The 25,103-nt window shown below is 42.0% G+C and overlaps 1 protein-coding gene across 3 annotated transcripts in view; it reads right to left on the bottom strand.

Annotated features, from left to right (window-relative positions):
* The window catches only part of LOC124281316 (sodium- and chloride-dependent creatine transporter 1-like), a 28,225-nt gene extending 14,548 nt beyond the window's left edge, over positions 1 to 13,677 (bottom strand). Inside the window, exons 1-8 of one of the 3 annotated variants that reach the window (XM_046717339.1) lie at positions 13,061 to 13,677; positions 8,888 to 9,019; positions 8,083 to 8,341; positions 7,322 to 7,454; positions 4,968 to 5,102; positions 4,390 to 4,493; positions 3,670 to 3,794; positions 3,285 to 3,397 (exon numbers count right to left, since the gene is read on the bottom strand). In XM_046717339.1, coding sequence (XP_046573295.1) covers positions 3,285 to 3,397; positions 3,670 to 3,794; positions 4,390 to 4,493; positions 4,968 to 5,102; positions 7,322 to 7,454; positions 8,083 to 8,341; positions 8,888 to 9,019; positions 13,061 to 13,361 — 1,302 coding nt within the window. In that variant the 5' untranslated portion in view covers positions 13,362 to 13,677. Of the gene's footprint in view, positions 1 to 3,284; positions 3,398 to 3,669; positions 3,795 to 4,389; positions 4,494 to 4,967; positions 5,103 to 7,321; positions 7,455 to 8,082; positions 8,342 to 8,590; positions 8,748 to 8,887; positions 9,020 to 13,060 lie in introns of those variants that run through there. The other 2 variants (XM_046717338.1, XM_046717340.1) reach the window with 2 other exon arrangements.
* Positions 13,678 to 25,103: the final 11,426 nt, after the last annotated feature.

Raw genomic sequence — 25,103 nt, 5'->3', positions numbered from 1 at the left:
ACTGTCGTAACTGTTCACACACCGTTACATTACCATTGCGTCAGACCCACTTCTCCTATCTCAGTTGTTCATTCCACATAACATTGGCATTGGTTGTGTGATAGGACTGATTCAATAAATCAATACATCTCATACGTTGATACCCTTATCAACACCACCAGGCGAACATCACCACAATAGGCCGATACATGGCAGTGGAAATATTTGATGATACGTACAAGAATGAACAGGTAGCATCTGCATGCAGTGAGTGGCGGCAACAACATTTGGCGTGTCACCTCCAAGTGGGAAGAACTTGGTCACTTTGGTAAAAATAAAAGCGACAATAGCCTTTCCACATCCACAAGAACTGTCTGCTCACCGTAGGGTCAATTATACATTCCAGGCCATATCATGAGCTTGTTTATGACTCACTATCGCATACAGTCAAACCCGGTTGTGTCGAACTCGTCGGGACCAAGGGAAAAGTTCGACTAATCACAGTGTTCGACACATCCGTTACCAAGTACCAACAAGACCAAAGTACGTGATGCAAAGTGTTTGCGAACAGGTAAGCGCATGCTGCCCCACCTGTGGCACAAGTCATAAACACATGCAAAGGCTAGTCAATTATTCCCCTGAAAAATATCGGGAACACGTGGGGCATTCCAAACAGGGAGAAGCCCCGGATATCATGTTTGTCACTGATGCGTCACATTACGAAATTTCCTCCACATGTCTACCGTGAAAGATTGTGAAAGCTGTACTGGGGCAGTGAATGATATATTATGGATCAAACAAAACATGAAAATGAGTTTGGTGCTGTCAAACCGAAAATACCGAAGGGGCATATGAAAGCCCTTTCATTAAATGAATTCATATCTAGAGCCCAAAACATATATTTACAGGAATGGGACTCCTCGCTGTCTAATGGTTCAAAAACGTATTTATATTCTCAAATTAAATTTATTTTTGGTGTTGAACCATATCCCCATTGCCTTACTATCAAGAAATTTCGTACTGCCTTAGCAAAATTTAGGTGTAATTCACACCAACTGAATATAGAAACTGGTAGATATATAAATAAATAAAAAAGCTTAAGATTGTGTGAAATGTGTTCCTGTAACTATGTAGAAAATGAGTACCACGTTTTATTGACATGCATTGCTTATGATGATCTACGTAAACGTTTTATCTGGAATCTGTTTCAGCAGATAATCTTGATTCATAATATTTGAATGATGTATACGACATGTTGCTTCTTGTACCTGTAAAGAACCCAGTGGAAAGGTAGATGAAGGGATAATGAACACAGATGGTGCAATGCAATAAATATTGATGGATGTGGATATTATTAATTGAATACAAGCATATAGAGAAATATGTGTACAAAACAGCTTGTGGGCTCAGTGGAGAGATAGTACATTTAATATCAATATAAGTAATATGTTTTGGTTAAATAGTCATTATCCTTAACTAACTATCAACTTTTTTAATTGTTTTTTTTTCAAAGAGCAAGTGTAAATATACCTCTTAGCAGATATGATTATGTGATTCACTAATGGGTTCTTACCCATAAAGCCAAACCAGATCAAAGTTTTTGTCAAATTAAGAGCTTGGATAGTTTTCGTTATCCACTGTTCAAGTTTCTTCAGAAAGTTTTGGTTTCATCACATTACCAATATACATGGCATTGGGTCTCATCAGAAGCATTACAAAAAGAACATATTGTATCGTCAACAAGATTCATTATAGAAAGTTCTTTTTTTGGTATAAACAATTCCGTGCAGAAATGTATGTTGAAAACCTAACAGTTTCTCTTAAATCCTTTCTGCAAATATAAAAAATCATATGCCAATCAAAATCAATACAATCAAATAACGTTTCCCATTTTTGGCACATATGACGTTTTTATAAACTGTTTAAGTTCATTTAAGATTGCAATGACAGAAATATTTTGTTGGTGTTTCCCCTTCTTCATACCTTAAAATTCTGTTTCTGAGTTGAATTCCTCTGATCTCTTCTTCGTTAATTTGTTGTAGTTCTGATATTAATTTAGAAAGTTCAGATAGTAAGGCTTCATCCACGTTTTGAAAATCTTTTCTAATAGTATCTTCACAGACTCTTATTTTAATTTCTAATCGTTAGATTTGTACTTTGTTTTCTTTTTTAAGATAAGATGAAAAAGACATTGATTTACCTCTGACCTTCATCAGAAATGTTTCTAAGAATAAGCTGTCATCTATCTAAGTTTGATATCTGAGTCATTCACATTCCCAACATAAGAGTCAATATCTGAGTATTCTTTAGTCGTCTCCCTTAAGATTGATCTTGCTAAATCAGCATATTCGGTATGTAAAAGTAAAGAAGTGTAGTATTTCCAGTACCCCTTCCCTCTTTTTTGATTGATAGTGTTTGAAAAAGTAAAGCTAATAGCTGAATGATCTGTTTTATAGCCAGGTGTGATGTCAGAATCTAGTGAAAGATTAAACATGTCCTGTGAAATTAGAAAGAAGTCCAGTCTTGCTTGTTGTCCAGGGTTTTTTCCATCATGTATATTTTCTAAATCAGGATTTAGTTCCCGTCAGATACCAGTCAGATCTAAGGATTCAATTTTGTCTAAAACTATATCTCTCGCCTTGGGGTTGTTAATATTTTTGTAATTTTCCAAATCATTGGAAGGATCCAGAACCAGATTTCAGTCACCAACAATAGCTACGGATTCATTGTCAAAATTACAGATGTTTTCAAATATTTTAAAATAAAAACTGGGAGCACCAATATTAGGTCCACATAAATTGGTAAGGATAAACCGTTTATCATCTACGGTTACATCTATAATAATAGATAATTATAATATAATTACCGTTTTCATCCGCTAGTGTTCTATGTATAGTAAGATCAATGTCATTATTAAACTGTATAGCTACTCTAGAGTTAGATCTAATAGGTGCAATTATACTTTGCAATTCCCATTTATTTTTCACTCTGTTAATATCTTCTTTGGTCACATGGATGTCTTGTAAACAGATTTTATAATATGCTTTTTTCCTAAATAAATTGAAAAGGAAGGAAATAAATGATTAAAAAGAGTTAAAAAGGAAAAGGGTGGGCTTGTCCACCTCTCATCCAAACCCAGCCGTTATTCGTTGCTATTAACGAAAATACAATGCATATATATTTTCGATCAATCAATAAGGTAGAGAAGCTAAATGTGGAGATTAGTTTCACGGGCTAAGTCTAATGAGTATTGTTCATTACCATGGCCAGTGGCACTGAACTAACGTTTTTTCACTAACTCTTACCATTGAGTCGATTCCCAGTACAAGCAGCATAAGGAAGAACAGAACCGACCATAACTGTGGAACCGGAAGTAAAGACAGGGCTTCTGGGTACACGACGAATCCAATCCCTGGACCTGGAGATTAAATTAGAGATTAACGGCCTAAGAAAATCCCCAGATTAGAGATTAGTGATACAGGGGAGTGAGTGTCATGGAAGTGTGGGCATCGACTCGATTCTGAACGTATACTTTACACAAGGAAAGCACTTGTGATATAGGTACGTCAAAACTTCATGTGTCAAGTACATACAACATAGAACGCCCACTTTAATTGATGAAAGCAATTGTATTATACATACTTCTAACCTCATGTGCCAAGTACTTACAACATAGAACGCCCACTTTACCTGATGAAAGCACTTGTGATATAGGTACTTCAACTTCAAATGCCAAGAAGCCGAGGGCGGCAAACATCACAACGCCTGCAAGCATGCTGGTCCCAACTCCCACCAGGATTATTATGAATGCGTCCCTAAATGTAGAATGGAAGGGAATCTAATATGATAGCCCTGATATAGCACAGCCACTTTTACAACACACATTTGTTTAGCGGAGATACATTTGATAAATGGTGCTTAAAAAAACTTCGATCGTCGTGTAAACATTTTAGCTCACTGTTCGTTTCGTTTCGTTTTAGTGTTAACTCTTCACCAACTGTAAGGCATGTATGGGGGTAGGGGAGGGAGGGCCGAATGTTACATTTTATGACTTAGTTCGCTATTAGTACATACATTAGAAACTAAGATCCAAAGAGTAAACTTCTCGCTGAAACTTTAAGTTTACATGGTTTATATTTCACCGTCGAATATGTAAATGTCAACGGATATGTCACATCATCAAATGTGATTCAGACTATTTGGTCAGAGCGGTAGCACACAGATTCACAAGGACGTAAATGACATCATTTTACTTTTACTTCAAATGCAACCTAACAAAACGAAACAGGTGAAATTAAACTGACGCCTTCCAGACCAAAGGAACTATTAAACATGCCAGCCATGTAATTGTGTATGCTCCTATATCATTTCAGATATGAAAGGTCTTCCTGGATGACCAGCTGCACTTACCATGCAGCGTTACTGTGAGGAGGGTTATGGCTGGCCATGGCGAGAATGGCGCCCCATGCCGGTCCCACTGAGAAGAAGACTTGGACCAGTGCCTCGAGCCACACCTACAACGTGAAACACTCAGCTTGTGGATCTTTGTTTGTTGTTTATTGCACTCATCATCATCTACGCAATTGGAATACGATGATATGAGTCAGCCAAGTCGGCGAGCCTGACCGCCCGATCTCGTAAGTCGCCTTTTACGACAAGCATGGATTGTTGAGGACCAATTCTAACCCGGATCATCACGGGTATGAACGAAAATGTATGGTATCTGAATGTCTTATCATTTGCTATTAGTAAAGTGGTTTTCCCGTCGATGTGTCATATTCTGTAACTGTGTTTGTAAATGGGCCATTTCTGAAGGACGGTATGCCTAATTAATCATGTGTCCTAATTTATAAATACATTTCCCAATGATGTGTAATATCTGCAGGGAAATGTACATATTAATGCGCCATATTAATTGTACGGTGGACGTGTCGTATCTGAAGGAAAGTTAGCTGTGACTCTCATATCCGGAAGGAAGAGAACGTTACCTGTGGATTAGCTAGCTGAGTAAAATCCGGACTGATGTAGTAAAGAATCCCATCCACAGCACCGGGCATCATGCATGACCTCACCAGCATCACCAGCAACAGAAAATACGGCAACAGGGCCGTTAGATACACCACCTACAACCATAAAACACCTCATTTGAACGACCATAGACTATTAAGCAACAGCAAATTATTTTTCATCTATTAGTTGATTTGACTGTGCAAATGTTTGTAATGGGTGCAGCATATGGATCATGATACGCTTACTTTTTCGCGAACACCTTGCATCATCACTATTCGATAGTGAGTGAGTGAGTTTAGTTTTACGCCGCACTCAGCAATACTCCAGCTACAGTGGGGCGGTGGGGTAGCGCAGTGGTTAAAGCGTTGGCTCGTCACGCCGAAGACCCGGGTTCGATTCCCCACATGGGTACAATGTGTGAAGCCCATTTCTGGTGTTCCCCGCCGTGATGTTGCTGGAATATTGCTAAAAGCGGCGTAAAACCAAACTCAGTCAGTCAGTCAGTCCAGCTACAGTACAACCAGAAATTATTGAGAATTTAAAGATTGTAATTTTTTTTTTCACTCATTACTCACGTATTAAATGTGAATATTAGCAGACCATAACTCCAGATTCAAAGACAGGCAAAGACAGGTGAACAGTTAGTATTTTGTCAAGTCACCATGGGCAGCAATGCAGGCTTCAATGCGGCGGGGCATACTACTGATCAAAGAAGTTAGAAAGTCGTGGTCCATGCTGTCCCAATATTGGACCACCTCTTCTTTCATGTCAGCAATATTTGTCAGATTTTTCTTATTGACACTTTCCTTCATAAGTCCCCAAACATTTTCGATTGGATTTAGGTCAGGGCTATAGCTTGGCCAATCTAATAATGTCATATTTTGGGTCCGAAACCAGGCCTGTGAATGCTTTGAACGATGTTTTGGGTCGTTGTCCTGCTGGAAAATCCAAACATTTCCATAGAACACGCGAGCAGATGGAAGTAAATGACCCTCGAGAATATATGTGTACCGCTCACTGTTCATATTCCCTTCAAATACACAGAGGGGCGTTGCCCCTAACACAGATATGCCACCGCACACGTCAAATTTCGGACTGGACCTTGGGCGCTGATACAAAGGTTTTTAAGTTTATTAGGAAACAGCCACACAGAACTTTCATCTGAGAAAATCACATTGTCCCAGTTAAAATTTCTATGCTGTAAGCACCAGTTCAACCTTCGCTCCTTTTGTTCAGGTTTCATGATCGGTGATGGAATTCCTCGACCTTTCTGCCAACCCATTGCATGCAGCTCAGTTCTAATTGTCTCCTTACAGACAGCCACAGTTCCTCTATCAATCATATCCAGCCTTAAGTGTTCTAAACTCCTTTGTTTGTTTTTAGAAACAAGAATACCAAGCCGCCTCCTGTCACCGACAGTCAATTTTTTGGGCCTACCTGCGCCTCCCTGGTGCTCAATGCCATATCCATTTGCAATATTTTTCAAAACACGATAAACAGTGGACAAAGGCATGCCTGTTCTACTTGAAATCACTTTAGCTGATCTGATGTCCTTGTTATAATACTCTAAAATCAACCTCCTCTTCTCTAAATCATCCATACTGAGGATCACTGAAAATGTCGTCTGCTGGCAAGTAAACAGAGAGGGATAACTCTTCACAAACTAATGAAAGAGGATTAACGGAGTTGTCTCTCTTGAGTGAAACCAAGCACTTGATAGCTGGTCAATGTTGTTTATACTAGAAATCCAATTAAACATATTCCTAAAATTCGCAATAATTTCTGGTCATACTGTATATGGCGGCGCACTATTCGATAGGGATTCAAATATACCTGCTCATGATATAGTCGAAATTCGATCGAACGACTGACCCTTCTTTTTACAGCTATTTCTTATGAAAATGGACATTCTGTCTCCTTTTGTTTATAAAAAACATGGGATAGTACGTGCCCTTCGACATGTGCCATTCGATGTTAAAGCTCCGCGTTAATAGGTTGGACGACTATTATGGTCTAATGCTGATATTGATTTAAGATTACACTACACGAAATGATTGCATTCATAACGAGATTGACGATTAAGCAGAAAGAAAGCCTATTGTGAAGAAAGATATTACTTGTTAATTTGACAGTGGTGGAAAGAAACTGAGAAACTGCGAGTGCCAGAAAAGGGATTATGCATGCTCGTTTCAGAAGCACGCCGATGTGCATATTTCAATTAGGACATTGCTATTGTAGTTTCATATGTTTTTACGTCTATATACAATCAGAATCCTGAGTAATGCAATGTCATAGTACATGGGGTTATATACATTTACAATTCATGTCTGACCTTTCCAACAGATCGTATTCCTTTTATTACACACAAGAACATTATCAGACAAGTGGCCAACCAGGCCCCCGCTAGATGAAGTTGCATTGGTCCTATGTCCTGTAGCCCAGATGACAAACGAAGCACGTCTCTCCTGAAAAACACAACGAAATATACGTCTTTATATCTACATATACTACTCACAAGAAGTTAAGGAAACACGATTCTGCTAGTGCTCATTAACTTATCCTGCGTTAACGTCTTAAACTTCTTAAAGGTCCAAGCAGTAGTTACTGAAACACATATACAGAAATGTGAGTCAATAAGTCCAAGATAAGGTTCTTGAGACTGACTGACTGACTGAGTTTGGTTTTACGCCGCTTTTTAGCAATATTCCAGCAACATCACGGCGGGGGACACCAGAAATGGGCTTCACACATTGTACCCATGTGGGGATTCGAACCCGGGTCTTCGGCGTGACGAGCCAACGCTTTAACCATTAGGCTACCCCACCGCCCCAAGGTTCTTGAGAGGCATATAGAAGTTGGTATTCAAGTATAAGACAAAATATTATGGATGTCAACTTCTTTACTGAGCTTTTCCTTGCCCCTTCGTCGAGTGAATGAATGAAAAGCCCAGAAGCGTTGTATATGCAATCAAGAAGAAGTTGACATCCATAATATTTTGTTTTATAACTCCAAGATAAACAATGATTTCAATAATTGCTGTGTGATACATTAATGATTGCATGGAAATGGTTTCTCCAAATCAAATCCTCTTACTTCCAGAATTCTTCAGCTGCAGACTGGAATGTAACATTAACCGTCTCAGTATAGGTGAGATTGGAGTCCAGCAGGGCGGTGTCATTGGCCCCGGCGTCTTTGTGAACAACACACTGTAGTGTGTTCCATGAGTTGCCACAGGTCGTCCATGGCAGGATGGCGGAGAAGGAGCTGTACAGGTAGTAGAGGGACCAGGCAAACACCATGCTATAGTATGGGACGATCATGCCACACACAATCACTTGGGATATCCCAATTCCTGAAATTATCCAATCGCAAATGGTTTTTACATTGCTATACTCCAATCACATAAACGTTACTAACTGACTGGACATATGATATGGGAGATTGGGAGAAGGTGAGATCTTTAGCATTTTAGGGATGGATTAGTGGGGGTGGGTGGGTGTCAGCAAAATATAGTACATTCCTTAGACCAATCTCACCTGCCAATATACTACAGCCCTTTAATGTGATATGAGTGTTTATTGCCTCACAGAAATAAACAAACCATTGTTCTCCCGATGATCCATTGCATATTCTTACATACTATCCCCCAGGTTATAGGAATGATATCAGCAAAATATTCTTCCGCGTGCACATGGGATGATATCACTATTCAAGGCAGGTTAACATGCATGTTTATTCCTAAAACTCGCAAATTTCACCTGAAAAGAAAATATCCATGAGAAAGAACGTCAGTATGTACAGTTATAGGCCGTTATAGAAGTATTTACGCCATATTACGGACGTTAAGAGCAAACACGTAATCTCCCGGGCAATCAAACCAACCAGATGAATGACTTACCTTTCATAAGGGGACATAACCCCCATGCTCCTATGGGACCACGACGAGATAACTGAGCTATGATTACTTCGAGGAAGAATAGAGGCATTGCCACTGTCATCATGAACAGAAGGTATGGGATGAGGAAGGCAGCTGCCAGAAAAACAATTAGCATTACTGATAAATTCCACACAAAACATAATTATGGATAAAAGAAACATTTTCATTTCAAAAGCTGCGTGTGCGGCTTAAACAATAGATGCTATAGTGCTGTTCAACGCTGCGCGTGCCAATGTTTCAGTCATATAACGGCGGCCGTTGAATAATCGAGTCAAACCAGTGATTGATACCATGTTCAATGCCCCACGCCACGGTGACAACAAGCATCTATGATTTCGAGTCTGTCTACCCATTAGTCCCTTATTGTGAAAAGCATGAGCTGCTAGAGACTTAATCAAATGGGAATCTCCAAAGTGAGATATTGCCAGTGCTGTTTTGGTTCATTGTCGATAATTTACAAGGAACAGACTAAACACACCGTCGGTGTTCGATGTCAGACCCGATCAGGCCTACAGATGTTACTCCACTCTATATTTTCCCAACACAATTCCTTTGTAAGATATGTTATATTTGGGATTACACTTTCTTTGTAAAGTACAGATTCTAGTACTTTGTTGGGCCGAGTCCCATGCGGGATTCAAACCCACACCCTCAGAGTCAGGCACCTAATCGCCAGCACACAAAGTCAGCCGCCTAACCCGCTCAGTCACCACGACTGAAAATGGAAGTCGGACAACTAGTAGTCTAGACTGCGGACTTTGTGTACCCCTCTGATAAGTGTAAATTGGCACGGCTCCCACGGCCGAAACCTATCAATACACAATGCAATTTAGAAAGTGGTAAAATGTACAGATTCTAGTACTTGTGTAATCACAATTCCTTTGTTTGTACCAGAAGAAATAGTGATTGACAACATGATCATATGTTAGAAGCGATGACATGTCAACCACGTCAGTCTGACCCTCTAAACCTTTCATGAATAGTTACAGTGTAAGACGACTGACTTTTGGAATTCAGTTGAAAATGTGCAAACAGTGTTATGGCGTGACGCAAGAACATTAGACATAATATGAACTTGCAGGTGAACCGGTGATAGTTTTGGTAACATGTGACTTATAAAACTACAGAAACTGTTAGGAGGGGATTGCAACCATACGCTGTGACAATACTTGATTGATGTGGAAAATGATTCCGTTCACTATATATTATTTGCGCTGCACTTATAATGGGGTTCATGTGTAAGCCGGTTAATTATTTGATCAGCATTCTGGACGTTGGTGGGTCCAAATGAAGCACGCAACATTATGGATGACATCTACTTGTTCACACTTATAGGGCAAGTTTCGATGTAGATTCGTACACCTTTTCGGTTGATGACGGCGTTGGAAACTCATCGAAACGTCGCTGTGTGCAATAAATAAGATGTTGTCATCCATACATCTGTATGCTTCATTTGTTAGCCAGTTGTGCTGCTATTCGGGCTTCACTTGTTTGTAAGTGCGTTGTGCTGTTATATTTACATGTTTGTGCTGTAATGAAAATGGAGTTACACTATTATGTGATAGGGGTATTTAACTGACGACGGGGTTCCACATATGTGAGTGTGTTGTACTGACGATGGTGTTCCACTTATATGTAAGTGCGTTGTACTGACTATGGGGTTCCACTTATATGTAAGTGTGTTGTACTGACGATGGTGTTCCACTTATATGTGTGTTGTACTGACTATGGGGTTCCACTTATATGTAAGTGTGTTGTACTGACGATGGGGTTCCACTTATATGTAAGTGTGTTGTACTGACGATGGGGTTCCACTTACATGTAAGTGTGTTGTACTGACGATGGTGTTCCACTTATATGTAAGTGTGTTGTACTGACGATGGGGTTCCACTTACATGTAAGTGTGTTGTACTGACGATGGTGTTCCACTTATATGTCAGTGTGTTGTACTGACGATGGTGTTATACTTACATGTAAGTGTGTTGTACTGACGATGGTGTTCCACTTATATGTAAGTGTGTTGTACGATGGGGTTCCACTTATATGTAAGTGTGTTGTACTGACGATGGTGTTCCACTTATATGTAAGCGTGTTGTACTCACGATGGGGTTCCACTTATATGAAAGTGTGTTGTACGATGGTGTTCCCCTTATATGTAAATGTGTTGTACTCACGATGGGGTTCCACTTATATGTAAGTGTGTTGTACTCACGATGGGGTTCCACTTATATGTAAGTTTGTTGTACTCACGATGGGGTTCCACTTATATGTAAATGTGTTGTACTCACGATGGGATTCCACTTATATGTAAGTGTGTTGTACTCACGATGGGGTTACACTTATATGTAAGCGTGTTGTACTGACGATGGTGTTACACTTATATATTAAGTTTGTTGTACTGACGATGGTGTTACACTTATATGTAAGTGTGTTGTACTCATGATGGGGTTACACTTATGTCTAAGTGTGTTGTACTGACGATGGTGTTACACTTACATGTAAGTGTGTTGTACTGACGATGGGATTCCACTTATATGTAAGTGTGTTGTACGATGGTGTTACACTTATATGTAATTGTGTTGTACTGACGATGAGGTTCCACTTACATGTAAGTGTGTTGTACTGACGATGGTGTTCCACTTACATGTAAGTGTGTAGTACTGACGGTGGGGTTCCACTTATTTGTAAGTGTGTAGTACTCACGGTGGGGTCCACTTATGTGTAAGTGTGTAGTAGTGGTGATGTTGTTACACTTATATGTAAGTGTGTTCTGTTGACGATGTGGTTCCACGTAGATGTAAGTGTGCTATATTACTTATATTGGGGTCCGCTTATGTGTAAGTATGCTATGTTCATTCATACGTAAGAGTATACGATACGTTCGCTTTATGATAGCCTCGGACGGGTACTAAACCTGATTCAGTATGGGCAGTTAGTTATTCCTGTAAGAAAATATACATGCTTAGTTTTTAGACGAATCGTTGAATGCATATCTTCGTATAGAATTGGTTACTGGCGTGAATTGTATGACAATGTTATAGGTAAACAGTAAGTTTGTTCAAATTTCTGAAATTTTCGTAATAACTATTTGTACCTTATATTCACGCCCTATGTAAAGATATTTCGTACCGTGTGCTAAATATCCCTTAATCTAATATTTCATTCATAAAAATCAAAAACCCATCTGTACTTCTATTGTCATTGTTTGTGCTTATTATCAGTATGTATCAATGACAAACTATCGGAAGGTGTTACAGGGATATTAACATCGCATTGTTTTTTCCAATCAACATCATTAAATTTTACTTGCATAATTTATGTGCTCATGACAGTGAAAGAATGTTCGTGCTTCTTAACTCATGCAAATATCATCTGCTGAAACTGTTTAACGAAAACACAATTCCACCTTAATTCCACATTCATCATATCAATATGAATAACCGAACAAGTGCTTCAGCTGTGTATGGGATGAAACGTGTTCATCCACACGATAGTAGGTCATTAACTCTCGATCCACATAGAGGAAACATTGCAAAGCCGTGCGAAGAAACACCCGCTCTTTCACTTAAGTGCCACCGTCATGCAATGTTTACAATGTTCCCACTTCAGCTTTTCACTAGCGCGTTGTAATGCCCACCAGGACCCGTGTCAACATTACATCCTTCTCTATACCGCGGGTGTATGTGATAAATCAGGACAAACCATTAGCTAAAGAAATTTCAATATTATTATCGAGCGCTGAACTGGCGGCCCCGTCGGTGTTGCATCGCATTGTTTGAGTTATTGATCGCATTGACCGGACATAAACCACGCGTTATATTATGGCCGTACACACCAAGTGTACAGATGATAAAAATAGTGCATGAATGATTCACATGAAAGCAATTTGAGTGACGTATGTGATGAATAGATGACAGACCCTAGTAGGTCAGTCTGTAACATACTGTGTTACATAGTCGTTATTTAGCTTGATTGTAAATATTAGAGATCATGTCAAACATTTTTGCAAGCGTCCTAATGTAAATTACAGGGGGGGGGGGGGGTCGTCTCTGCACTCAGTAACCTGGTCGATGCCCTCAATGAAAGTTTTCATCAATACAACAGATGTGTTATATTCCTCTATACTGTACATACCTCCTCCATTTCTCTGACACACAAACGGGAACCTCCACAAATTCCCCAGCCCAACTGTGTACCCCACGAGGGTCAGTATGTAGTCCAGTCTGCTTGTCCACATGGCTTTCCTCCACCCTGAGTCGGGTGCCCATAGAACTCGTCTCACCCCCGGGCTGTCCACATCCTCTACGTCGGGGTTGTCACTGAGAGGGAGAGGAGACGTCCGCTCCGGCATATTGTCAACACTGTCGTCTGTCGGAGGACAAGACACTGCGAGTAGGGGGTCCCAATCCGTGATTGTTGAAGTGTGACGTTCCATCTAGGCCAGGACATCAATTATTCACGAGTCGTGTAGTGGTTGCATATATTGTGCTCACGCTGGAAAATAGTTTAACAGCAAACTGGTCGACTGATCAAAGAGCCAAGCTCCATGTTTCTTTATACCCTTTCATCTCTGTTGGTGCACACACACAGCAGGCCTCCACCTGTCATTCTAAACCTCATTTTGAATGTTTACAAAATACGAATGCTGACGCATATCACAGGTTAGTTTTTATAAGGTATCCGTTTTATGTTGTCACATATCAAGGTCAAACACTGTGATCAATATGCCCACATTGATCGGAACCTTCTACACAAAGTTACCAACAAACGGCTTATACAAATCGATGCAGTGCTTGAGATGTTTGGATCATCAGCCTTACGCTGGCCCAGATATTGGAAGGGTAGCCTGGTGTAACTGCCCGTAACGAACCTGATTAACCTCGCCAGCGCAGCCTCTTTGTGCGCGAGTAGCGTTGAGGTTTCCAAAGCTTAACAATCTTCCTTTTATAGTCGACAACGAATTTAATGTACATACAAGTTAGACTGCTTATTGGTCACGTGTTATAGCATCTGATACTACTACAGTAAAATGATCTACTACTGCTACTACTACTACTACTACTACTACTACTACTACTTCTACTACTACTACAACTTTCAGGCTCGCTGTCATCGGTTCCCAATTGTGCAGATCGATGCTCATGCTGTTGATCACTGGATTGTCTGGTTGACTTGATTATTTACAGACCGCCGCCATATACTGCAATATTGCTGAATGCGGCGTAAAATGAAACTCACTCACTCACTACTACTACTACTACTACTACTACTACTACTACTACTACTACTACTACTACTACTACTACTACTAGGTCTTCAGCAACAAATGCTTGTCGAAAGAGGCGACTAACGGGGTTGTATTGTCAAGTTCGCTGACTTTGATAATGAAGGTCATGCGAAGTTCGATGCTCATGATGTCAGACACTGGACTGTCTGGTCCAGACTCGTTTACTTACAGTCCGCCATCATATACTTGAAAAAGTGCTGAGTGGGGCGTTGAACAGCAAAAAACAAAACTGATTGTTACACTCTGCCATTTGTCGACAACAAACAGGACAATGCCCAGAAAGCTACACCAATAATACCACGGCAGACGGGTCAGAGTGAAATTGATATTCATTCTCATCTACAATATACAACCCAAGTTACCTGTGAGGAGTTTACAGTACCATTGCATCTCATCCTATCGGGTACCCCTTTACTGCCGGCGGAACAACTGGGAAAGCTAACCCTGGCCCATATCTGCATAACGTCTTCGTGTACACACATCGATCGTAGTTTATCGGGATCTGGTGCTCGCTTAACACGCCATATTATCGACATTTAACACTGAGCGAATAGTTGCATTTATTATTCGTGATACATAGCATTCGGTTACAAATCTGTGATAACGGTATCTCTGTGTTACTCCTATCCCGATGAATCATTTTGATGTTGACTTGTCGCTACACTAAGCTACGTATACGAGCTCTCCCGTAGTGTTTTCTCATCATATCCCCGATCGACATGTGCATCACACTTACACGCCTCATCAATCTTCAAGCATCGTGATCTGACAACAAATCCGGCACCCGTGAAGAGCCACCTCCTCGCGGTGGGTGCTGGGTAACGCTAAGCGCTCTTCAACCCCCCGTTGTGGACCCGGGGGTATATTTGGTACACCAACCCGTTTGCCGTAGGTTGCGCCCCTGTGTCGGTGGAGGAAGGGATTCTGGTGGTTGAGGGCACTGGTTCCAGGAACAGTGTTCCTTTGCCCAACATACCACTTCGGCCCTGACTTCACCTAGACGGGTGGTAGAACTGGCCCGGTTCTATCAATCGGCTGGTCACGCCAAGCCCTATGCATGGACTATATATATATATGTAATTGCACAAATTTGATTTGGAGAATCACTGCCAGATACATCTCAAATACAATTAGAGACATCCCCTGATCCTGAAACTTCTTCTCAGCCGTCAACAAGTTCTCAACATGGTATCACTAAAACCAAGAATAAAAAGCCAGATTCCTTGAAAAAAGCTCAGTGGCAGAGCCCAGAAAGGGTCAAAAAATAAAATTCAATTGTTCAACAGATATGGATCACTTGAAGAGATGGACGTGTCTGAAAACGTCCGTTCTAGGGCACACAGCTTGTCGCCGAACAAACAAGCGCGGGGGGTTATCCAAATACTATCATACAGTGGAATGGCAGAGGACTAAGGACTAATTTCAATGAATTGCAGCTCTTAGTCCTGTTGCAGTGCAACTAACTTTGCACGTTGCGTTTACTTTATGCTCTCTATATATATCTCCGTCGTCAACGTTTCACAAAACTGATCTTCTAGCTCTATATGACTAACTCCCGAAGCCCTGTATTATTATGGGAGATTTAAATGGGCACAACCCACTCTGTGGTAGTGCAAATACAAACGCTAAAGGTACATTACTGGAGGAGTGTTGTTCAGATAATGATTTATGTATTTATAATGATGGTTCAAACACATATCTACACCCTGGTACAGGAACCTATTCTGCTCTCGACTTGTCAGTCACAAATTCAGAACTACTAAAGTAATTTGAATGGTCAGTCCACGATGACCTCTGTGGAAGTGACCATTTTCCTACTATACCTAAACCTGTAACTCCATCTGATGTACCTCCATCATCAAGGCGGAATTTTAAAAAGGCTAACTGGGCTTTATATGAAACACTGTGTGCTACAAACCGTAAACCTGAACTTTTTATTGATGTTCCTGATGCTATCAATTGTTTTTCTGCTGAACTGAATACCATAGCTGATGAGTGTATACCATAGTCCTCTGCAATTCCACATATTCGAAAACCTTGGTTCAACGATGAGTGCAAACAAGCTAGGAAGGCAAGGAAAAAAGCAGAACATTATTTCCGTTGCCACCCTATGGTACATAATTTAAATAAATTTAAAATTTAAAATGCTAAAGCGCGGCGTACCTTTAAACAGAATAAACGCCAGTCTTGTCAAAATTATGTGTCCAAAATAAATTCTCGAACGCCCATGTCCAAAGTATGGAACATGGTACAGGAAATTAAAGGTAAAGGTACTAAATCTAGCGTCCATCATCTTAAACATGGAGATCAATTACTTACTGATAAATCAGATATTGCGAATAAACTGAGTGAAACCCTTGCTAAACATTCTTCCTCTTTAAATTATGTGCCTAAATTCCAACAATATCAAAAGCAAGAAGAAAAGAAACCTATTAATTTCAATTCAGATAATGGGGAAGACTATAATGAACTATTTGCTATTCATGAGCTTGAGCTCCATACTGCTCTTGAACAAGCTCACGATACTGCTACAGGGGCTGATAACATACATTATCAACTCCTGAAGCACTTACCAGAATCCTGTCTAGAGCTCTTTTAAATATTTTTGATGATATTTGGACATCAGGGAACTTTCCTCCCTCATGGCGTGACGCTATAGTAGTACCAATACCTAAACCTGGACGTGATCATACAGATCCGTCAAGTTATAGACCTATTTCACTAACTAGCTGTGTTTGCAAAACCATGGAATGAATGATAAATAATCGACTTGTTTGGTACTTGGAAACAAATACCCTTATAAGAGATATACAATGTGGTTTCCGTAAAAATAGAAGTACTGTCGATCACTTAGTGCGTTTGGAATCATTTGTTAAAAAAGCTCTAATTAATAAACAACACGCTGTGTCTATCTTTTTTGATCTTGAAAAGGCATATGACACTACGTGGAAATATGGCATTTTAAGAGATTTACATGGCTTCGGATAGCGAGGTCGTTTGCCTCAGTAGTATACACAATAGCGGAACGGGATCAGGTCCTTCCAAAGGCTTAATTTTCCAAATTAAGCCTTTGTTAAGTCTCTAATCCCGTTCCGCTATTGTGTATACTACTCGCGGATGTGCATGCAAAACGTTCACGAAATTCGGTGTAACAGTTTGGGAAATATTGCCTTTTGAGCGAGCATGCGGTCTGTCTGGCGAAAGGCTAACTATCCAAAGTATTAACGACCGCCTCCGTGGTGTAGTGGTTAGAGCGTCCGCCTTGAGTGCGGAAGGTCGCGGTTTCGATCCCCGGCCGCGTCATACCAAGAGACGTTAAAATATGGTACTTGTTGGTCCCTGCCTGGCGCTCGGCATTAATGGGTACAACAAGGCCTGGTCGGCTCGGAGTCAGTATAATGTGTCTGAGTAGGGTATTCATGCTTAACTGAGGCATGGTATCTCAGTGGGCTAGCACTATAAAACCAGCTTAAGTCTGGACTAGTACAAGCAGCCGCACATACACATACACACGCATGCACGTCGTCATATGAGCGAAATATTCTCAAGCACGACGTTAAACCCAATTTCACCTCATCTCACCTCCAACGTATTTACATACTTGTTATAAAGTAGCGAGGCGAGAGCTGTCTGGAGCTAAATCATACCGCAGCTCTCGGCAGTCCCCCCGGATCGTCTAGGTTGTACTGAGCGAGCGTTGGCTGGCTGGCTACGTTATGTTGATGTCTGCGAAACAGTTTATTGCGAATCTCCTTCTATGATTTGTTTGGTTTTCGTAATGAAGGTTTGTCGGGTCTGTTGCTTCCCTTGTTCCATGAACTTTTTTTTTCTCGTCTTCGCTGATGGCAGCGTTTTTACAAACTCGGCTCGAATCTCTTGCTTCATCCTGTGATATTTTGCGATTTCTGAGAGTACCAAACGAAACTCTTCCTCAGAGATTTTAGAGTCGGTGAGCGTGGTGGAAATATGATTGTCTATCGTGTTTAACTTCGCTTCGGCTAGAATTCTAATTTTGTCGTGTTTCAATGCTTTACGTTGCAGTCTGCGAGAAACGAACTTAAGGGTCAATCCCATCAACCCTACCACTCCGGATGTTATTTCGATGCCTAGCACCATGGGTGCAGGCACGATGGTGGATAATAACCCGACACCTGCCGCGCCTTATCCGATGCTGACTGAAATCAGAGCGCTGTCAACACCGTCCAATGAATTGACAGCCCTGTGATATTTTTTTCTGTAATGGCGACCGCGTATCGCGTTCACGTTCTAGTTGTTGTTTGATCACGCATATCTGTCGCAGTCGAAACCCATCTACGGTTTCCAGTGTTTTTGCTACTTCATCAACAACCGGGTACAGTCCCATCCTGTATGTGTATGTGTATATTTTTTATAACATAATATTTAATTGGGTTTCCATTAATTTCCGATCGATGTATTTGAGGCTGATAAGGTTTAGATTATCGTACATGTAAATATTCGCGACACGAATCCAATTTTTTTCTATAACACTAACTCCATCGAGGCTTACTAAAGGTGTCAATCCCGGTCTTATGACGATACGGCACCGTTGGTGATTGTGTCTTTTTAACACGCGTATTGTCAACCCAGTCAAAAGAGTTCGTTCTGACCCACGAGCGTCAGCGAGATAGACATCTATTACGAGCGTGGTGTGTGATTTGATAGTCAAATTTGAATCGAAAAAATCCCGTTGGTAATCGGGTACGTCGAACCGTAAATATGAAGTCATGACGTCATTTGAAGCTAACATGTTGCCTGTGTGACATGGTATTCGTAAAACTTGTACATCAAAAACTGGAGTGAAAGACGTGAGAAGGATCCCGTTGTTCGTTATTTTGGAGATGTAACCATTGTGTTTAAAAGATATGTGGAGTGAGGTGAGGGTCATGTCGATCAACCAGTCAGGCTGTTTGAAGTCTGCTAGTGACACCCGCTCGTATATGTTGTTTTTTAAGTGCAGGACGTACAAGGTGTTTTCCTCGCCGGGCAGATCGAATCCCCGCCTGTCCCCGAGATCATCTAAGGTTTCGTTGGGATGATGGTTCATCATTTAATATAAAACTACGAATTGGTTTTCAATTGGTTATCGGACAATTCCTCGGACATGCACTTCAAACCTATGAGATGTATGTTGTCGAGTAGGAATATTTTGGTGAGCAATATCGTGTCTTCCACGGTCACGGTGACTCCCTGCAGACTGGTGTAGGCGTTAACGTTCACCCGCACGTAAATGGAGCAAACTTGGTATTGTTGTTGTTTGGCCCAGCGGAGTTTGATCCCTGTCACGATTTTGACGACGTTACGCGTCGAAGGCGGTTCGCCTAGATAGACTTGGATGTACAGCGTGGATTTCGCCGACAGATTTTCCAGGACGTTTGCGACGCTGTCGAATTCCGACACCATCTGCAATCCCACGTTTTGCGTCCCAGGTTTGCTCGACAGCATGTGGGCTACTCTTTGCCTCAACGTGCTGACGATCACGCTGCGTCTTTGCGTCGGGATGTAAGCCACAAGCAGCGTTCCGTTGTTCGCGACTTCCGTCAGATAGTGATCTTTGTTGTCCGTGAAAACGTGGGGAGAGTCTAGCGTGATGTTGAGATTCCAGTCGATTTGGGATGGCACTAATACCCATTTGTTGTCGTTGTTGACGGGAGTGTAGTGTTCTGGAGACGGCCGTGGTCCCGACGTCGTCATGGTGGAACAGCCTGCCACGGTTGGCTGGGGTTATCATCCATCCGTCCTCGTCGTGGATCAGGTCGTACCGCGTGTTGTTGACTGCTCCTTCGGTATCGACGAAATCACCTAGCTCATTGTTCTTGCCACCACTGGTGGCAGTAGAGTGCGGCAGTTCGACGCGTTTGTAAATGCTGTTTTTCAGTTGCAAGGCGTACAGTTTGCTGTCGACTCTGGGTTCGTCGAATCCGCGTGTGTCCCCGAGGTCGGAGATCGCTATGTTGGCGCATTTTCTAACGCGTGTTCCTGGACCTTGAGACTCCGTCATTGTCGTATGTGCAGCGTCGCACTGAGATATCCTATACTTACGGGATCGAGTTTAATGTCTAAAACCTAAATTTTCAATTCTGTGATGTTGCCTCGGATAAATTTCTTGTACTGCCGCGACGAAAACGATTCGGTTTTGCCGTCGTTATACTTTTCTGTTTTCACCGGCACGGCTCTCAGCAGGGTCGAACGTTGTTGGCCTTGAACGTTGTCAGTCGTGCTCAGCTGATCAAAATGAATGCACAGTTCTCAATACAGAACGAGATTGGGTAATTTCGTGCTGGTCACTGTGGTTTCCGGTGGTATGTCATTGGACGTAATCCCGAGCGTGTCAGCCAATGGCCGACTGAGTCTCAAGTCGTTTTTTTCCGTCAATGGCTAACACGACCGTGCTGTTCGAGTCGTTCATTTTGAGTTCGGCTCCCACGGGTTTGAAGATTTCTTCGTTGAGCGAGCACACTCTGTAGTAGCCGTCTGTTATTTGGTTGCGGGCGTTATTGATGAACAGCCTGTTGTTTCTGCCGTTGATGTTGGTCCATCGAAGGTAGTAGGTGATAAAGCAGAGAGCGACTTCGAGCTGACCGGACATGTTATCGATGGCGTGAAGCATTTGAATGGACTCGCCGCTCGTTTTTCCCGGAAGCGTCACGTACATATTGAAAAGTAGATATGTATACTAAGATTAAATATATAACAATTCAATATGTACAAACCGGGAGTGTTTTATTCTAAAAGTGATAATATAAGTGCTACCGATCTCACGCAACCGAGTATTGTGGTCGATGCAAAGGATGGTTTACATTTCATGGTTCGGTTCATCAACATGTTTAAAAATTACAGGTTTTTGGTCACAAATGTGAAAACGGGTACACACTTGGCTTCACAACCCGATGCAGTTCTGGCAGAATCAATACAATTCGCCATGTGGTGCGCGACTACGGGGTGCGGTGTGATGTTGAACGACACTCGTCGTGATGCGATGAGTCGGTCTGCATTCTCGTTTCACATGTACTACCAGATCAGACGTATCCTGAAAGCCGTAAGCAATCCATATGATCGACGTGCGTATGAACGCGTTTGCGGTGAATTGGAACTAGATCCGAAGATGGTCGATTGGCGTTTGCCGGGTCTGAACCACAGTTTGGGCATTCCCATCGTTCACAACATGTCTCTGGCGGAAACCAGCAAACAGCTGGTGAAAGATTGGGGTTACAAGTCGTGTCATAACGTCACGACAAACGAGTGGAACGACGATTACATGGCTTTCGATGACACCAAGGATTACCGCGTTTGGAGGTTTAAACAGGGACCCGTGGACGATTGGAAAATGTTCATGCTGGACACCTCGAAAGGGGTAACTCGTGCCGGAGTCGTCAGATCTAACGATTCGATTCGTACGTATGGGTTGGCCGTGCTGGGTGCGCAGACGCAAGCGTTCCAGCATTGTGGGTCGTGAAGGGACGGCTTACGACGCGCAGAAACAGTTTGTGGCTAACTTTGAGGATGCCATCGCTAGACCGGTCGATCTACCGAGTGCCATCGAAAGCTATCAAAACCCGCTGGAACACGCGGAACACGGCCGTTCGAAAGTCGACTACGTGTTCAGCTCGGGACTGTACATGGCTCCGAGTGACATGCAACTGAGGGTGAACAGAATTGTGGGCTACATCAACGAAATCGTCATCGCCACTGGCAATCAAACGTTGGGCTTGAAACCGGACGTCAATAACACGAGTCGAGTCGTGCCGCAGTACGAACCGGGCATCGTGGCATCGGCACCGGAAGTAGAACCACCACGACGACGACAGCAGCAGCACCTGCCTCCGCACGTGCAGGCAAACAATCAGCGGCCGTCGATCCCAGGGATTGCGGTTGGACTGTGCCTCATTTGGTTAAACATTCCTTAGCGGCGACATACACCAGGCCCGCCACGCCGACGACGACCGCCCACAGGTTTTGGCCGAGCCACGTGACGTTTTCGACGAGAAGCCTAACAACCAGGAAACGATGCTGCCAAAGATGCCAGGCAGCGCTTTGGTGGCTTTGCCAGCCAGTCTCGCCAGGGCTTCCCCGAGCGATTTCACATGTTTTTTATCCAGTCTCTGACGTCGCTGCTGCCTGATGTTGATGGTGTTGGGCTTGGTGGTGGTGTGTTTCCCGTCAGCACTAAGACCAGGGTCGATATGATGAAGCCGAAAGCCGTCAGAACACTGAAGATGGTGATTCCTTGTTCCCGGAACAACGTTCTAATCCTGTTGGCAAACGTGGTGTCTTCGTGGAGGACTTGGTCGATGGTTTCGCGAACACAGCTGATCTGGGATCGAAGCTCTTCTCGGAAGGAGGACAGCACTTCAAATCAGGTCGATCTTTCCTCTTCCAAGTTCGTAATCTTTCCGCGATCCGACGTCGACTGAACTCGTGCTCCGCTTCGTCGAGTTTCGTTTTTTCATGAGCGATATGCTGATCGAGCGCATCCAGTTTGGCTGTGTTGTCCACGAGCTATCCGCGAATGGTTTTCATGGCCTTGTCCAGCCCTCGCAGTTCCCGAACGTTAAATTTGATACTGGGCAAGGGTTCGTTCCGGTAGGTGGTCAATAATTTTTCGAGGTCGTTCAATACGTCTTGAGCGCGTTGTGGTATGTCTCTCAAATCATCTTGACTGACTGCACCCGCCAAGGCATGGAGCTCGGCGATCGCTTGTCGTAAAGCCTTGTCGAACTTCCTGCTTATTTTTTGTCGATAGCTGGTTATATTTAATTTGTTGCGGATAAAGTCGGCACCGTGGCGAGGATCGCCATGGAAGGATCGCGATAAAGAGGAGCTATATTTTCTTTTTGCTCCAGGGCATCGTAATAATCATTTACGGTCGTTTTTAGCAGATCATCGCCCATGTTTCCTTGCGTGAACGAGGTCTCCTCATCGTTGAGCAAAGGGGTTCTATCGTCCCCAAAATTGTCCATGGGAATATCATCACCACTTTCGGCCATGGTTCTTTTAAAGATATGAAAACATACTTTCAATATAAAAGATGTCGTTGACCTACTGACGAAAACTAGATCTTTTCCGAAGATTGAGAGAGCCGCTCAGTGTCAAAGCCGTGGGTCAGTCGGTGACCATCACCAACAATCCAAGCACAATCGATCAAAACCAAATGCTGCTGGTTCGATTCCCCAACCTGGCACGGCTCGACTGGCTTTTCACATCACTTTGGAGTCCACGAACGACAAACGCACGATCGTGCGCAACCTTGGTCGCGCCTTCGTCAAGAAAACCACTATCAAAATCAGCGGGAATGAGGTGCTGAGCATCGACGACTTTTGATGGATTATTTCTAGATATATGTATACATACATTGTAACCTAAACCTAACCCTAACTTAAATTTTGGACTTTGAGTCATTTTGTGAGTTCTGTAAAAATTCACTAATTGTTGTGTTTAGGTTTGTTAATAATTTTAGTATATTTATAAATATTATTTGGGATGGGGGAACGGGAGGAACTCTTACCCGGAGAAGTGTGTAAAGTATAGGGTAATGACACATGCCTTTATGAGTAACTGTAGTTTACTTATATTGTATTGTAGTGTCCCGGAACTGGCCGGTTATCCTTAGAGTAAGGAGAGTTGAAATATCTCCGCCCGTAAGGAGACAAAGGGTCTCCGCTGCCCAGTAAGGAGACGATTATCTCCGAGTAAAAGTGAGATGTAGATGGCACAGCCATCATCAACTACACAGGCACCTTCTACTCCGTGAGGGAAACCATCGCCTGGGTGTAAGAGGTACCACACCAATACACAGGACCTGACATAAAGTGGAACAAAAGTGCACAGACATTCTCTTGATAAAGTGTTAAATATCTGAAAGACCATAGAGTGGCAATTTTCGTTGTTTATTTCATTTCGTTTGTGTTCAATTTTGTATATAGGCATTGTCTATATTAGTGTGGGTATTAGGATGTTAATGTAGTTAGTCGTAGTGTTGATAGTGTAACCTTAGCAGTATTAGAGGTAGGCAGACATGTATGTGCAGTTTAAGTTTGTATAGTTATTGGGGTTTAATTATATCTTAAGGGAAGGAATAAAGTTCTAAAACCATATTCTTCTGTTGTGGTTACTTAGGTATGTGCATCTGTTACTTGATGTTAGGAGAAAAGTTCTGGAGGCTGCTGATGTCTCAAGAATGTTTACGTATTGCATAAAATCCATGGTCCCTTTAAAATACATATATGACATATTAACCCATAATCCATACGCGATGCTCAATACATTCAGTTCCCAATATTTGTATTTGTATGATGTCACTATTCGTGTGAGTTTTAAGTTGATTGAGAACTTGAGAAACTAACTATTTAGTAGATCATTGATATTGTTTAAAACAACTTGGGTGAAAATCATTTTGAATGTTATATCAGTTTTGAGTATCACAATTATTTTGCAGTAGTAAATTCGTTAGGATTCCAACCTTTCCGTAATTACCGGGGTAATAATGGAGAGTTTTCAGCATTCTGTAGGATGTAGATTAGCACATCTTTCCAGCCCAGGGACGTGAACTCCGGAGCCAAAGTTATTATACAGAGTTTTGTTTTGTTATGAAATTAAATATTGAAGTATGACGTTCACAGATATGACGTAATGTGAGTTTCTGATGCAGCATGTGTCTGACGTTCTTCATTTATGGTTGTGGCAAAACTCACATCATAATATTTGTAAAAGGTTATAAAAGTCAAGAGACCAAAGAATATCGTTAGTACAACTGGTCCGGGACTGAACTTTTTTTTAATTCCATTCCATACATTTATACATATAAGGCAGACATGATATATGGACAATAAACATTCCAATGACCTTTAATTCAGTCATGTTATGCAGGTCATG

The sequence above is a fragment of the Haliotis rubra genome, unplaced genomic scaffold (genome assembly GCF_003918875.1).
Source record: "Haliotis rubra isolate DU_JTF1 unplaced genomic scaffold, ASM391887v1 Scf282, whole genome shotgun sequence".
NCBI classification, from domain to species: Eukaryota; Metazoa; Mollusca; class Gastropoda; order Lepetellida; family Haliotidae; genus Haliotis; species Haliotis rubra.
Note: the sequence above shows the minus strand (reverse complement) of the source record. Positions and strands in the feature narration are given on the sequence as shown.